This window comes from Phyllopteryx taeniolatus, chromosome 5 (assembly GCF_024500385.1).
Source record: "Phyllopteryx taeniolatus isolate TA_2022b chromosome 5, UOR_Ptae_1.2, whole genome shotgun sequence".
Taxonomy (NCBI): domain Eukaryota; kingdom Metazoa; phylum Chordata; class Actinopteri; order Syngnathiformes; family Syngnathidae; genus Phyllopteryx; species Phyllopteryx taeniolatus.
In genome coordinates, this window is record NC_084506.1 from 19,646,445 (window position 1) to 19,663,137 (window position 16,693).

Sequence of the window (16,693 nt, forward strand, 5' to 3'; positions counted from 1 at the left end):
AAGTATACAGTAATGTGACGATATCCCCCACATTGCTGATATTTACTTAGACAAGAAACTGCTCCTCTATCATTCCTCCTTTCACAAGTAAAAATGCGACTTTATTTTCATAAAATTATGACTGATTTGAAAATATACTTTTTGTTTAATCTCAAGAATAGAATTTTTTTTCTCATATTATGACTTTTATCAAATATATCACTTTACCTAAAAAAAAAAAAAAAGTTTTATTCTCATAGTATTATGACTTTAATCTCAAAACTATAAAAAAAATTTCATGGAAATATACAACTTTATTTGTGTGATATGATATAAAAATTATACCTTTTGCTCAAAATGTAAGGGCTTCATTGATGGGACAAACCAAAAGTCACAACATTCTTGCAATATTATGACTTTAATCTCAAATATGTTTTTTTTTTCTTCCTGAAAATGTATATTATTATTCTTGGAAAATTAAGACTAATTTTGAAAATATATTACTTTTTGTCGAAAATACTGTATAAAACTTTATTCTGGTAATATTACATTAATCTTGAAAATATAGGAAATTTTCTCAAAGGTGCACGACTTTGTTCTCCTAAAATTACATTATTTTAATCTCGTAGTGTGGCCCTAATACTCCTTATGCCGTCAATTGAAAACTGTCCCATAATAGTCAATGTAATGTCGTGTATTATTGTAGTCTTTCGGCATCTTGACCTGGCATTTCGCACATTCATAATTTTTTCCGCCAGCTATTTCTCAGTCCTTGTAGTCCACTAGTTGTGGTGGCAAATCTGGCAGCACTCCATGCAAAACTCGAGACACTCTGTCGGCTCGCCGCAGGACTGAAAGAGGACCGAGTGGCAGTGGGCGTGGCAGTTGAACTCCTCCACCGGCGCCTCACGCAGCACCTGGCAGCAGCGGGCGCAAGCGCCGCAACAGCAGGCGCACAAGTCGTGCAGGCCAGACGTGCAAGCCTCCAGCAGGGCCAGCAGCAGCGTGGAGCATTGGCAGGAGAGGCAGGCCAGCAGCAGGTGAGCACATGAGTCTGATGGACAAAATCACTCACTTTACACAGTAGTTGAGACACTGAACTACTGTACATTTGCATAGCTCATATTTGTTCCATGAAATGATATGAATATTTTACCAACAGTGTATTCTCTTCATTTTTTTTTTTAGTATTTCTCTTGGCTGCAGTGCTTTCAATACTGCACTTGGATGTGAATTGTATGTTAGATTTAAATTTGTCCAATCAAATTTCAGTCTCTCTAACCCTAAAAAAATGGTCGAAGCAAACTCTCGTTTACGATTCGCTGATAGCCAAAACTCACGCCGAGTAACTCAACACGCAGACTGGCTAATGGGTGAGCCAGTAAGCAGCTGGTGGATTCAACACTCATTCGCTGACGCCCATGTCACTAGCCAGGCCCCGCCTTTTAAAGCCATACACTCAAAATCACAGATACTACAGTATAACGTGTGGGTGGCAAACCACAGTGGACAAAAATGATACCTGCACCTCACATGTACGTTATTGTGTTCAATAATGCAGAATCACTTTTTATTTGAATACTTGAAAAATTAATGGGATAATCAATAGAATACTCGATTGTGAAAGTTTTCGATAGCTACTGTGGAACTTATCCCCCGCCAAAAATGGAGGTTCACTGAATGTGGGGCGCGATGAGGTCTAGCTCACTCGCATGAGACACGGGACTGATTTCAGTAAGGGAAAAAAAAATGGGTGTGCAAAGTGACTGTAATTGTTAATCTCACATCCCTAAAACATGTATGCTAGGTTGATTGAAGACTAATTTGCCCGTAGGTGTGAATGTGAGTGCGAATGGTTGTTTGTTTCTATATGCCCTGCGATTGGCTGGCGACCAGTTCAGGGTGTACCCCGCGTCTCGCCCGAAGATAGCTGGGATAGGCTCCACACGCCCACGACCCGAGTGAGGATAAACGGTAAAGAAATTGGATTGATGGATGGATGGATGGATGGATGGGGTCATGTCACAGAAATGTTAAAAAGACGCCTGGAAACTGTTTTAATTTGTGAAAAATATGCATGAGTCTCCTTCAATACACATTAGTGACGTTTCAGTGGTAGCCCGACTCAACTGTGTGTGTAAAGTGTTTCAGTAAGCAACATGAGGTCATAACCTGTTCTAAAAGCCTGTCAGACAGCATCAAACCGGCAGAGTTACCGTTCTGTGAACCTTAAAATTAATCTCCCATGTTTGTTTGTGGTGCCAAGGAAAACTTGAAAGCCGCACAGATCATGTGTGATTGTTTCCTTAATCACAAAAGCCCTCCAGGGAGACTCATCAAGAAAAACGAAAAGGGCCACAAAGTCTCCCTGGTGATGAGTTTCCACCACAAAGAATCTGTCACCACATAATTGCTCCCCTACCCCAATTAGGTGCGTGTGAAATTGCCTACATTAACCCCTGTGGTACGTTCGAGTGGCTCTTACGTGATGCTAACTATTGTTTTAGTGCTCGTCTCCCGTCTTAATCCTCACAAGGACCAGACGCAGAGCGAGCTCATGCAAATTGTGTCGTTTTATCCTGTTTACTCCAGGAAGTAAATGAAAGGAAGATGGAAAAATTCCCTCTGGAGTAGGGTTTTGGCCTTTTCCTGTTTCAGCCAACCAAGTAGTACACCCCCCCCCCCCCCCCCCCCCCCCCCCCACACACACACACATACAGTAAATATGCATATAAGGTATGCTAATAGCTGTGTGTAGATGGGAAAATGGGAAAACAAGCATTGTATATTTATTTCACTCAGCAAACATGTTCAAACTGATGTTTAAAAAAAACTGCTCTGGTTATCTGCGCTTTATTTCAGAATTTCTTTTGGGAAGGAAAAATTGGCTTGAGACAGGTTTCTCCAAATTGAGGATTTGACACAAAAAAAAAACCTGCCGTTAGCTCGTTCTAGCATAGCATATCAGGATGGCGGCTTAATTTTAAAGATCTAAATTAATGTAAACATTTGTCAATGTTTTCATATAACACACACACATATGTCATTTAAATAATAAAAAATGTGCCCTGCGATTGGCTGGCGACCGGTTCAGGGTGTAGCCCGCCTCCCACCCGAAGATAGCTGAAATAGGCTCCAGCAGCCCGCAACCCTGGTGAGGATAAGCGGTAAAGAAAATGGATGCATGGCTGTAAAACAAATCAATTCATATATATTCATTTAATTCTCTGCACCTCACGACAGAATAATTCTCTTTGCATTTTTTTCATTATTCCGTTAGATTTTGGAGTCCACATACTAATGATGTCAAAGAAAATTCTGGAAAAAAATCCATACAATAAAATAATATACAATTAAAAATGGTAATATAATTAAAACAATTAAAACCTTTTAATAATGAAAGCTCTCCGTCAAATCCAATAAAAAAAAAAAACTCATGAGTGATCAGGGAAAAATATTTTTAATGGGATTCATATTGACCTATCAGGCATTTCAGAATACAATATTACAATACTTAAACAAAACAGCAATAAAGAAAAAAAGGAACTGGTCATTATCAGTCATATTTTCCCAAAAATTGCCAACATTTTACAAATTCTGCCAGGGTGTGTAAACCTCTGAGCATAAGTTTACATATAAATGAATGATTGATGACCACGAGGTGACAATTGGAACCTGATTGCGCTTACCTGAAGGTGTAGCAACGCGTTGATTTGAATCCGCCACATTGCCGCTTTGCACGGATAAGCTGGAACCACGTCCTTGACTCGTGCCGCGGGATCCAGCTAGGTCGTTCGGAACCGCCAGACCACATCGTGGGCAGGCGGGTGTGCGCGTGACGTGTCGAGGGGGGTCGGGCACTGTAGCGTTTCCTTGTGGCAAGGTTGCACCTCTCTGAGGCTGTGCTGGACAACATAGACACACTATAAATCATCCTAATTCTTTATAGAAGGTAAAATGCACATACTGTATGTCTTTCTCATCATATTAAAGGCCTATTAGCAGCGGTGGGAGCAAGTGGAAGTCATAAGTCTCAAGTCTTAACCTTCAAGTTTCAAGCAAGTCCCGAGTTACTGTGGCAAAAATCAAGCAGATCGACTCCCCACAAAATTTTAATTCGTGTCAACACTTGGCTTAAGCACGTCATAAATCAAGTCGTACAATCTTTTGCGGGGGTGGGAGGATGGATTTACAATGTAAAGATGTACCACCCATTGTTTTTGGACCGTTGTTGATCAGTGAAAATTTGCCGTCAGCACCCCCCATACTCCCCATATACTACATCATGTACTTATACAATTGTGATATGAAATATGTAAACACAAACAACACCTATATTTAAATAAATGGAAATTCCATTAATCCATTCCAACCTCCACAAAAAACACATTCAAAAAAATTGTAATGTTCGTGAGCCCGTTTATGGCGTTTTGCATTGTGGGTTTGCATTAAGTTTGGGAAAGGCTAAGTTGTGTGGTTGTTTTAAACACACAATGTGCAATTTTCTTTGTTTTATGTTTAATTTGACAGTAAACTTCAACAGGGGGTGACAATAAACAGCTTGAAGTTTCTTCTTTGAAGACTTGCTCACGATCTGCCAAACTGTGAAGCCAGTTGAGTTCGCTGCCGCCATACAGCGCTTGTATCTGAAAGTTTTGCTCGCAAGTCAAAGCAAAAAATTGTCCGTACAACAGCTAGTATTTCGAAAAACCCGTAAATCTGGCCACCGTATCTCAAGGTAATCACTGCACTGTATGTTGGATAATAAAATTTTTATTAGACATCAGATTATACAGCAAAAACGTGTCCTAATGAAGAGTCGAAATGTTTAATTCACAAAGTTGACAAATTTCCACCTACTGTTGATGAGTTCTGTTGGCATGGTAACAGGAGGGACTTCCCCTTTAAGTTTAAATGGCATGCTCCCTGGAATACACCAAAACAATATCACCTTAATTTGCATAACATTCATCATCAATTCAATCCAATTTATCCAAATAAGAGCCCTACTGCATTTATCATAGACTTAAATACTGCAGGGGCAGCCTGGTTGCTAGTGGTTAGCATGTCTGCCTCACAGTTCTGTGGTTCGTTGTTTGACTCTTGGAAAACATGCATGTTAGGTTCATTGAAGTCAAAATTGTCCATAGAATGTGAGAATGAATGCTTATCTATACTATACAGTGGACCCTCGCTATTCACACGGCATAACTTTGAAAAAAAAAAAATAATAATACTTTTTTTTTTGTGTTTTTTTTTGAAAAAAAATCTGTGACGTTCCATTTTCGGTTCTATGGTTAGCATCACACTTTTTGTCATCACTGGTACCCTTCTGAGTAGTATGGCAAAAAAGCAAATCACTGATCTGAGGTCTCTTGAGATTTCCCCTTTTATTTTACTTTTGAAGCCTATTTTGGTTGAACTTTCCACAATAACTGCCGCAAAAGTGACAATATGTTGTCATCACATCGCAGAAAGTATGAAAATGACCACTTGCCTTCACTCGTACCGTCTTTTCCGTAGCCCACCAGTGGAGTTTCTCCCATCCTCGTGTTTGACGCTCATGTCGTTCCGTCTTTAAAATGAAACCCACCCAGCCAACTTGGGCCTAACGTGGGCCTGACTCACTGCTCAGGAAACCGTGAGCTTGTGCTCCACTTGCTTCCAGCCACAATCACTCTTCCTCTTTCCCGGTACAACGTGGCGTAACGCTTTCACACAATGGAGACACATGCCCCACATGTGTGTGAGCTTTTTCTGTCTTTAAGTCACAGGCCCACTTAACACGACTCATCCATACGTGCATTTTCTTATCCTGTTGTGGGACGTGGGTGACCTGGAGGCTGTTCCAGTTGACTTTTGGGGCAAGGTTCATCCTGGAACCGTGGCCAGCCAATTGTATATTAACCTATCATACAGGTTATTCCAAGATGAGATTAAAATCCCAACCTTTGAAGGCAGATGTGCCGTCCACACAATGTTAGTAATAACATTCATCGAGCGGACCGCGACATGGAATCATCGGGGAAAACAAAGGGCGGCGGGATATGCCTCTATATCAACGAAAAATGGTGTACGGACGTCACGGTGCTCAGCACACACTGCAGCCCGCATTTGGAGTCGCTATTCTTAAACTGTAAACCATTCTACTCGCCACGTGAGTTTGCATCATTCATACTGGCTGGAGTCTATATAACGCCTCAAGCTAACACGAACGCCGCATTGCTAACGCTCGCCGAACAAGTCAACGAAATTGAGAAAAAACACCCGGACTCACCCCTCATTATTCTCGGGGACTTTAACAAAGCTAAACTCAACCACGAACTCCCTAAATACAAGCAGCACATCGACTGTCCTACCAGGGAAAATAATACTTTAGACCACTGCTACACTACGGTAAAAAACGCATACCGTGCTATACCTCGTGCAGCCTTGGGCTCGTCTGATCACTGCTTAATTCACTTAATACCGACGTACAGGCAAGAACTTAAATGTGCGAAGCCTACAGTGAAAACAGTCAAAAAGTGGACCAATGAAGCCAAGATGGAACTTCAAAGCTGTTTAGACTGCACAGACTGGAGTGTCTTTGAAAATTCAGCTGGCAGCCTGGATGAATATACGGACACTGTCACATCCTATATCAGTTTGAGGTTTGTGTACCAACAAAATCATTTCGCACATTCAACAACAATAAGCCGTGGTTCACTGCTAAACTTAAGCAGCTTCGCCAAGCTAAGGAGGACGCATATCAGAGCGGGGACAGGGCCCTGTATAATCGAGCTAGAAACCAGCTGACTAAAGAAATTAACATTGCAAAGAGGAACCATGCAGCAAAGTAGGAAAAACAGTTTAGCGCAAACGACTCTAAATCAGTCTGGCATGCATTCCAATCGCTGACTAATTACAAGCGACGATCCCCCCAAGCTGAGATCAATAGCACACTAGCCAACGACTTGAATACCTTCTACTGCAGATTTGAAAAGGACAGTTTCACACCACACACCCACCCGGCCGCACCCGCGACCACAATCACACCTCTGACTTCTGCGTTAACCATCCATGAACAGGATGTGAGACGCATCTTCAAACAACAGAAGATTAACAAAGCGGCAGGCCCGGACCATGTGTCCCCATCCTGCCTCAAAGTCTGCGCGGACCAGCTCGCTCCAGTCTTCACTCAGATCTTCAATAGATCTCTGGAAATGTGCGAAGTTCCATCCTGTTTCAAACGCTCCACCATCATTCCAGTCCCCAAGAAACCTGCAATCTCGGGTCTGAATGACTACAGGCCTGTCGCTTTGACATCTGTGGTCATGAAGTCCTTTGAACGTCTCGTGCTGGACCACCTCAAGAGTGTCACAGGTCCCCTGCTGGACCCCCTGCAGTTTGCCTACCAAGCGAACAGGTCTGCGGATGATGCAGTCAACATGGGACTGCACTTCATCCAAGAACACCTCGACAGTGCATGGACCTACGCGAGGATCCTGTTCGTGGACTTCAGCTCAGCGTTCTACACCATCATCCCTGAACTCCTTTCATCCAAGCTTCTCCAGCTCAGCGTCTCACCTGCCATCTGCCAGTGGATTTATAGCTTTCTGACGGGCAGGACACAGCAGGTCAGGCTGGGGGAGGCCACCTCATCCACACGCAGCATCAGCACTGGGGCGCCCCAAGGTTGTGTCCTCTCTCCGCTGCTCTTCTCTCTCTACACGAACGACTGCACCTCAGCGAACCCGACTGTCAAACTCCTGAAGTTTGCAGATGACACCACTGTCATCGGCCTCATCAAGGACGGTGACGAGTCTGCATATCGACAGGAAGCGGAGCGGCTGGAGCTGTGGTGCGGCCGACACAACCTGGAGCTGAACACGCTCAAGACTGTAGAGATGATCGTGGACTTCAGGAGGCATCCTTCGCCACAGCTGCCTCTCACGTTGTCCAGCTGCCTTGTGTCAACCGTCGAGACCTTCAAGTTCCTGGGAATTACAATCTCTCAGGACCTGAAGTGGGTGACCAACATCAACTCCGTCCTCAAAAAGGCCCAGCAGAGGATGTACTTCCTGCGGCTTCTGAGAAAGCACGGCCTGCCACCGGAGCTGCTGAGACAGTTCTACACAGCGGTCATCGAATCAGTCCTGTGTTCTTCCATCACAGTCTGGTTTGGTGCTGCTACAAAAAAGGACAAACTCCGACTGCAACGGACAATCAAAACTGCTGAAAGGATTGTCGGTACCCTCCAATCCACCATTGAGGACTTGCACGCTGCCAGAACTAAGACAAGGGCGTGCAAAATCCTCTCTGACCCTCCGCACCCCGGTCACCAGCTCTTCCAGCTCCTTCCCTCAGGTAGGCGCTACCGATCAATGCAAACTAGAACTAGTAGACATTCCAACAGCTTCTTCCCTCTTGCGATCAACTTCTTAAACACCTAACCTATAATTCCATTACAACAACCTGGCAATTTTTTGACTTGAGTTCGTTGTCACATTTCTGTGGGGCCAATTATGTATTACTCGTGCACTCACTGTAGTTGTCTCGCCATGCTGCACTATTTGCATATACTGGCCACTCATGCCAGAGTAGCATCTGCTCCATTTGCACACTGATTGAGGAATATCTGTAACATTTGCACAACCAACATTGTCCCAGATTATCGCACTACTCGTCACTTTAAACCGCATACAATCCTTGAAGTCTCGGCACCCTTTGCACAATGGTCATTGCACCGGACTATTGCAATATTCGTCATTCGAACTGCTCTAAGTGCTAGAGGACTCTGCATCTTTTTGCACAATTGTTTTTTGTCAATGTCTTTATGTCTCCAAAGTGTTCTGTAAATTGACTGTCTGTTGCACTAGAGCGGCTCCAACTACCGGAGACAAATTCCTTGTGTGTTTTGGACATACTTGGCAAATAAAGATGATTCTGATTCTGATCAAAGAAATATCAACTGAAAAATCACATATTGCTGTCTAATGTAAAATATATCCTTTTATTTTCTGAATGGATTCATTATCTTCATTTGAGCCATTGTTAGTGTAGTGGTTCACATAGCTTACCTTGCCTGAATCATCTGTGATAGACCCAAGCCACCTCATTATACTATTGTGCCAATGGAGAGACTTGCCGTAAACTGAATGCAGGAATCCGCTGCGTATTTGCCGTTCACAATTGACTTTTTTTTTTTCCGCTGTGGAACATCCCCAACTATTCGCTGAAAACCCCAGCTAGTAGTGTTTCTTGTGCTTTTTCTGAAATGCTCTTAGATGCCACAAGAAGTGATGCATCTCAACTGAGAGATAAGCTTTGTTTGTCTAGAATCAGCTAAGATTAGCCTGGGTTGTTAGCGGACGTTTTACTAAGAGAGCAAACAGTGCATTTATTCAAACTCTAATAAACTAAGCTTTTTGTTTTTTTAAGGGTAATGATGTAAGATTGGTTTGAAATAAAACTGTTTGTGTTAAATCAAAAGAATTGATCAAAATTAACAAACATTTTGTACGGAGTCCGACAATTTTGTCATTGTTTTAATATGCACATAAAACAAAGAATGAATTCAGCAAAGCAACTTTCTAAAGGCACATTTGAGCCCGTGTTAAAACTAAAAATCAGATTAAAATTCATGCTAAAATGGTCATTTGGATCCATTAAATATGTGTCTGTAACTAAATTTATGGCAAATGTATTGGTGAGCGAACATCGACGCTTCAGTGCCAACTGTCTCATATATTTTGCATTAAGTAAGTATTGATCTTGATGATTGGCTGATGGCTTGATGTTTGGACACGTGAGACAGCTTCATCATCATCATTATTATAATCATTATATCTCCAAGAGAAAATGATGCGTGATGATTATTATGCTGTCCAAAGTGCTAAAAACACAATCACAACGTGTACGTGTGTGTGTGTATGTACGTGTGTGTGTGTGTCAGTCAGATCAAAGTTAGACACACACACGAAAAGTGTTCAACTTGTCTTCTCTGTAAACACACAAACGGCGGGAGGGTGTCACGGTACTGACAGCCAATCAAATCAAAAGCGGCCCAGGGAGGCGGGAGTAACGCTAAAGCTAACTCGTTATCAGCCCAGACAATTACTGACATTAGTCACAACATGGCGCCTTTGTTCTCGCTTGAATTGTGAAGGCTGCACTTTCAACGGTGACATCACTTGGATGAGACGACGGCACGCCGACAAGTCGCTTTACGCACCCGAACTGAGGCTTTCTTTCGTGTTTGTAGCATGCCCTTAAAACAAACTTTAAAAGGCAAGATTCCAAAAAAGTTGATCAAAATGTTGACTTGTTTGAAAAGGAAACATACTGTATGGGTCATTCCAGAATTGGAGGACAATTTAGGCACCAACATTTTTGAAAGACGGACCATTTGTTTATTTAATTATTTTTTTTGTTATGTTTTCAAGAATATCAGGTAATAAACCATCATAATTTGTTTCATCCAGCTCAACTATCAATAGCACACTTTTTGAGATATCTTATTTTTCATATATTTTGCTGTTTGGCACAAGCTTGTGAATTTTTTTTTAAAACATACTATATAAATCCTTTACAATTAAATAAAGTAAAATTTTACTTGAATCCTAAGTTAAATTTAGTTATACCTGAATGACAGTAACAGGGTTGCAGGCACTAATGTTAGTTTTTGCTTTAGCGTACATGCTAGCTGTGTGTTGGTCAAGAACAAACATATGAACTACATGATTAAAAAAAAGAAAAACTTTGATATTGTCTTTTTCTAATAATACGAGTAACAGGGTTGCGTTGGTTTGGGTGTCAGAGCAATTAGCTTGATGATGTCATTTCTGCTGAGTCAGGTAGTTCACTTTTTCTCCTCTTCCCCTAAATGGCTAAATAGGTTATAGTAACTGGGTTACGTGGATGTTGAGAGACACAACTTCAGCGCATAAATACTTCATATTGAAAGTGTTCTGATTTATAACTTATTTCATCTGTCATTTATCTGTAAGTTCGTGACCAAGAGGGAGGGACAACAGAAAAGTCATTTTAGGGTGTGCTCAAGAGCTATTTGGTATTTTAAATATTTAGGAGTCACTTTTAACACAGCTACAGCACATGTTTCTGTATTAATTTCATGGGTGGTGGTGGCAGAAACGTCCTCCAATTGTGACATTACCCAATTACGGTACCTCTTGCTTCAGCGTAACATTAATTTCTCCTGATGCATATCATTGCTTTTCAATCGTGAGCTGCATAAAGCGCATGCATGCCTAATTATGTATAGCTGCATAGTTTTATTTGGCGGTTAATTGCATTTAAAAACTGATATTAACGTCACAAAATCTGCAACGATTCACACATTCCCGTTTGAGTCTCTATGACTTAACATTCGCATGTGTATTTATAATAATGTAAAGTGTGCTCTTTTGCTTGTTTAAAAACATAATGAAGATTTATATGCAAATATAAAAAGAAGCAATGTGCTCAAGCATACACATTTTGGACATTAATGTGGAGCATGTCTCTAATCTAGCCATAATTTGACTTCCATTTACAAATATATAACACCAAATCACGCTTTGGTTCGTGTGTTTGTATAATTTTGTCAAAACATTATATATGTGTAAAAATAAACATGCAGGTGTCTGCATAAAATTACAATTCAGTTTAACAATCCAAACACAAGGTATACTGTAGATCTGTCTCATTATGTTAGTCCATCTATTTCTAATTACATTTAATTTAATTTACATTTAAGTAGACAAAATAGTCTGGGGAAAAAAATAGTCACTTTATTAGAGAAGATATCAAAAACTCACTTTTTTTATTTGTAAATAAAACACCATTGTGTGTCATTACTAGACGATTACACTAAACACAAAAAGGAATTATCCTTTTTGTTCTGACAGTTGAGACTTGATTTTTTTAAATGACAATCTTGTTTTTTTTTTCTTTTCAGACATAGTAATCCTTTCAGCCATTCCATTGGACTCAAGGCAACTGGACTGTTCTTGTTTGTTGAAGAAGTTTCATCCATCCATCCATCCATTTTCTGAGCCGCTTCTCCACACTAGGGTCGCGGGCGTGCTGGAGCCTATCCCAGCTGTCATCGGGCAGGAGGCGGGGTACACCCTGAACTGGTTGCCAGCCAATCGCAGGGCACATAGAAACAAACAACCATTCGCACTCACAGTCACAGTCATGCCTACGGGCAATTTAGAGTCTCCAATTAATGCATGTTTTTGGGATGTGGGAGGAAACCGGAGTGCCCGGAGAAAACCCACGCAGGCACGGGGAGAACATGCAAACTCCACACAGGCGGTGACGGGGATTGAGCCCGGGTCCTCAGAACTGTTTCAGTCTATCAGTTTCAGTTTATCAGTTTATTTTTGAAAGGGGACAATGCAATTTCATAAAACACATGAAGTACACATGGTTAAAAAAGCCAGAATTAGCCAGAAGGCTAGTTTTCATCTGTAGTCCCCTGGCCATGATGTAAAAAAGCAGTAAAATACATCTACTAGACAATATAATACAGGATACATAATCAAACTATACTATTAAGAGAGAATAAAACCATAATTTTTTTGATCATAACAAAAAGACAACATAACATACTTGTCTTTTAGTGTTGGCAGCTATAGGTGTTAACTAGCCACATTTTCAGTTTTTTTGTGAAGGCCTTGTATGTTGTAAGCAGTTTAACCTCCTCAGGTACTGAGTTCCACTCACCAGCGCTCCTCACTGACCAGGCTGACTTACTGAAAGTGCTCCTGCGCAGAGGAATGAGACAGTCACCTCTGACAGAGCCTCGAGTGACACGCTCAGAGCTGTTTCTTTGGCTGATGAACTCAGCCAGAGGAGCTGGGGCCAAATCATGCAGTACTTTATAAATCAAATTTAAATCTGCAAATATGTGAAGACGGTCCCAGTTTAAAAGACTGTATTTTTTTTAAATTGCACAGTGATGATAGTGCCTTGGTTTCTTTTTTTTATCCATCACTTTAATTACTTGTTTGTACAAAACTTCCAATGTTTTTTTTGCATTCTGACCAGCCTGGGACCAACTGGTTATGCAATAGTTAAAGTGACTAAGAATCATCGAATGCAGGTAAATTTTTGCAGCTTCAGTTGACATTTCATTCCGAATTTCACGAAAATTTGCGAGGTTTAATTTGATATTTTTACACAATTTGTCAATATGGGCTTTAAAGGAAAGCTGTGAATCTATTATTAACCCAAGATATTTGTATTGGCTGACAATTTGCATTTTTTCTCCATTAACAAGTATGTCGGGGTCAGGTGATACTCTATTTGTTTTAGTGAAATACATGCCTACAGTTTTAGAAACGTTTAGCTGTAGACAGCACTCCTGCAACCAAGTTGTGACACAGGACATTGTATTAGTGAGTTTAGCAGCAACAGTATCTTTGGAGCGACCATGAACAAAGAAAACTGTGTCGTCTGCATACATTACGCACTCTGCTTCAGAGCAAACAGTGGGCAAATCGTTGATATAAAGACTAAATAAAAGGGGGCCCAATATTGATCCCTGAGGGTCTCCAGAGGTTAGCCTAAGAGACTCTGATCTGCAGTTGTTAACTGATACAGATTGTGTTCGGGCATGCAGATATGATTCAATCCAGCTCACAGCTTTGCGAGAGAAGTTAAATTTTGAGAGCTTGGTAAGAAGAACAGAGTGATTTACTGTATTGAAAGCTTTCCTGAGGTCCAAGAACACCGCCCCTACAACTCCACCCTTGTCGAGAGAAGATTTTATTTTCTCAATGAAGAGGCATGTAGCCATTTCAGTGGAATGCTTGGATCTGAAACCAAACTGCATGGCGTGGAGAGAGGGGGAGCTACTGATTAAATAATGGACAATCTGCTCTGACACCCATTTTTCTGCAACTTTGGAAATGGCCGGAAGAATGCTTATAGGTCGGTAGTTATTCAGAGAAGTTGAGTCACCGGATTTAAAGACAGGGGTAACAATAGCAGATTTCCAGGCCTTTGGAAAGTGACCAGATGAAATTGAAAGATTAATGATTGAGGCAATAGGAGGAGCAAGAGTTGAACCTAGATCTTTGAGCATGCTCGTGTCCATTCCAAAAACATCCTTTGCCTTTGACTGTGAGGCTGACGCTCTAACCAGTCGGCCACCGTGCCGCGAAGAAGTTTCACCTTTCATCCAAAAGGCTTCTTCAGTTATAATTTGTAACGTATTTATGCTTTGGTGGGTGGTCAACATTTGGGTAGTGTTGTCGCCCAGTGCGAAATAATCTTCTTGCGTACCAATCAGTCGTTCACTCGTCTTGTGGCGAAACAGCTCGTTAAGGCCACTTCTTCTTCTTTTCCTTTCGGCTTGTCACTTTAGGGGTCGCCACAGCGCGTCATCCTTTTCCATGTAAGCCTATCTCCTGCATCCTCCTCTCAACACCAACTGGCCTCATGTCTTCCCTCACGACATCCATCAACCTTCTCTTTGGTCTTCCTCTAGCTCTCTTGCCTGGCAGCTCCATCCTTATCATCATTCTACCAATATACTCACTATTTCTCCTCTGGACGTGTCCAAACCATCGAAGTCTGCTCTCTCCATCTTTGTCTCCAAAACATCGAACCTTGGTTGTCCCTCTGATGAGCTCATTTCTAATTTTATCCAACCTGGTCACTCCGAGAGAGAACCTCAACATCTTCATTTCCGCCACCTCCAGTTCTGCTTCCTGTTGTCTCTTCAGTGCCACTGTCTCTAATCCGTATATCATGGCTGGCCTCACCACTGTTTTATAAACTTTGCCCTTCATCCTAGCAGATGCTCTTCTGTCACATAACACACATGACACCTTCCTCCACCTCTTCCAACCTGCTTGGACCCGTTTCTTCACTTCCTGACCACACTCACCATTGCTCTGGACGGTTGACCCCAAGTATTTAAAGTCCTCCACCCTTGCTATCTCTTCTCCCTGTAGCCTCACTCTTCCCCCACCACTCCTCTCATTCATGCACATATATTCTGTCTTACTTCGGCTAATCTTCATTCCTCTGCTTTCCAGTGCATGCCTCCATCTTTCGAACTGTTCCTCCACCTGCTCCATCCTTTCACTCCAGATCACAATGTCATCTGCAAACATCATGGTCCAAGGGGATTCCAGTTTAACCTCATCTGTCAGCCTATCCATCACCACTGCAAACAGGAAGGGGCTCAGGGCTGATCCCTGATGCAGTCCCACCTCCACCTTAAATTTGTCTGTCACACCTACAGCACAACTCACCGCTGTTCTGCTGCCCTCGTACATGTCCTGTATTATTCTAACATACTTCAATGCCACTCCAGACTTTCGCATGCAGTACCACAGTTCCTCTCTGGGTACTCTGTCATAGGCTTTCTCTAGATCTACAAAGACACAATGTAGCTCCTTCTGACCTTCTCTGTACTTTTCCATTAACATCCTCAAGCCAAATAATGCATCTCTGGTACTCTTTCTAGGCGTGAAACCATACTGTTGCTCACAAATACTCACTTCTGTCTTGAGTCTAGCCTCCACTACTCTTTCTCATAACTTCATTGTGTGGCTCATCAACTTTATTCCTCTGTAGGTCCCACAGCAATGCACATCACCCTTGTTCTTAAAAATGGGCACCAGCACACTTTTCCTCCATTCCTCAGCCATCTTCTCATGCGCTAGAATTCTATTGAACAAGCTGGTCAAAAACTCCACAGCCACCTCTCCGAGATGCTTCCATACCTCCACAGGAATGTCACCAGGACCAACTTCCTTTCCATTTGTCATCCTCTTTAATGCCTTTCTAACTTCCCCCTTACTATTGCCACTTCCTAGTCCACCACACTTGCCTCTTCTACTCTCCCATCTCTCTCATTTTCCTTATTCATCAACTCCTCGAAGTATTCTTTCCATCTATCTAGCACACTACTGGCACCAGTCAACATATTTCCATCTCTATCCTTAATCACCCTAACCTGCTGCACATCCTTCCCATCTCTATCCCTCTGTCTGGCCAGCCTGTATAGATCCTTTTCTCCTTCTTTAGTGTCCAACCTGCCATACATGTCATCATATGCCTCTTGTTTGGCCTTTGCCACCACTACCTTTGCCCTATGTCGCATCTCAATGTATTCCTTTCGCCTCTCCTCGGTCCTCTCAGTGTCCCACTTCTTCTTAGCTAACCTTTTTCCGATTTCCTGTACTGTGAGTTTCCACCACCAAGTCTCCTTCTCTCCTTTCCTGCCAGAAGATACACCAAGTACTCTCCTGCCTGCCTCTCTGATCACCTTGGCTGCAGTAGTCCAGTCTTCTGGAAGCTCCTCCTGTCCACCGAGAGCCTGTCTCACCTCTTCCCGAAAAGCTGCACAACACTCGTCCTGTCTCAGCTTCCACCACATGGTTCTCTGCTCTGCCTTTGTCTTCTTAATCTTCCTCCCCACCACCAGAGCCATCTTACACACCACCATCCTATGCTGTCTAGCCACACTCTCCCCTAACACGCACTACCTTACAGTCGATAATTACATCGTCTGCACAAGATGTAATCCACCTGCGTGCTTCTACCTCCGCTCTTGTCGGTCACCCTATGTTCGTGCCTCTTCTGGAAAAAAGTGTTCACTACAGCCATTTGCATCCTTTTTGCAAAGTCTAAAACCATCTGTCCCTCCAAGTTCCTTTCCTGGATGTCGTACTTACCCATCACTTCTTCATCACCCCTATTTCCTTCACCA

At 42.2% G+C, this 16,693-nt stretch overlaps 1 protein-coding gene and 1 long non-coding RNA gene across 2 annotated transcripts in view; one reads left to right on the forward strand and one right to left on the reverse strand.

Moving 5' to 3' along the window:
• Window positions 1-761: 761 nt before the first annotated feature.
• On the reverse strand, window positions 762-5,006 carry LOC133478018 (myoD family inhibitor domain-containing protein-like). The gene is made up of 3 exons (XM_061773516.1): window positions 4,840-5,006; window positions 3,669-3,884; window positions 762-1,033 (listed from the first exon to the last, which is right to left on the reverse strand). The coding sequence occupies exons 1-3, from the start codon at window positions 4,952-4,954 to the stop codon at window positions 762-764; spliced, it is 603 nt and encodes a 200-aa protein (XP_061629500.1). The 5' UTR covers window positions 4,955-5,006.
• LOC133478019 (uncharacterized) overlaps window positions 939-16,693 on the forward strand; it is a 28,543-nt gene continuing 12,788 nt past the window's right edge. Inside the window, exon 1 of the long non-coding RNA XR_009788541.1 lies at window positions 939-1,019. This is a non-coding gene — a long non-coding RNA (uncharacterized LOC133478019). The remainder of the gene's footprint in view (window positions 1,020-16,693) is intronic.

Excerpts from the sequence above, each read along its gene's own strand:
- LOC133478018 (XM_061773516.1), bottom strand. The coding sequence starts at position 4,954 with ATGATGAATGTTATGCAAATTAAGGTGATATTGTTTTGGTGTATTCCA. Across the intron at positions 3,885-4,839 it reads GCCAACAGAACTCATCAACA|CACAGCCTCAGAGAGGTGCA; the intron begins GTAGGTGGAAAT and ends TATGTTGTCCAG. Across the intron at positions 1,034-3,668 it reads ACGCGTTGCTACACCTTCAG|ACTCATGTGCTCACCTGCTG; the intron begins GTAAGCGCAATC and ends TTTGTCCATCAG.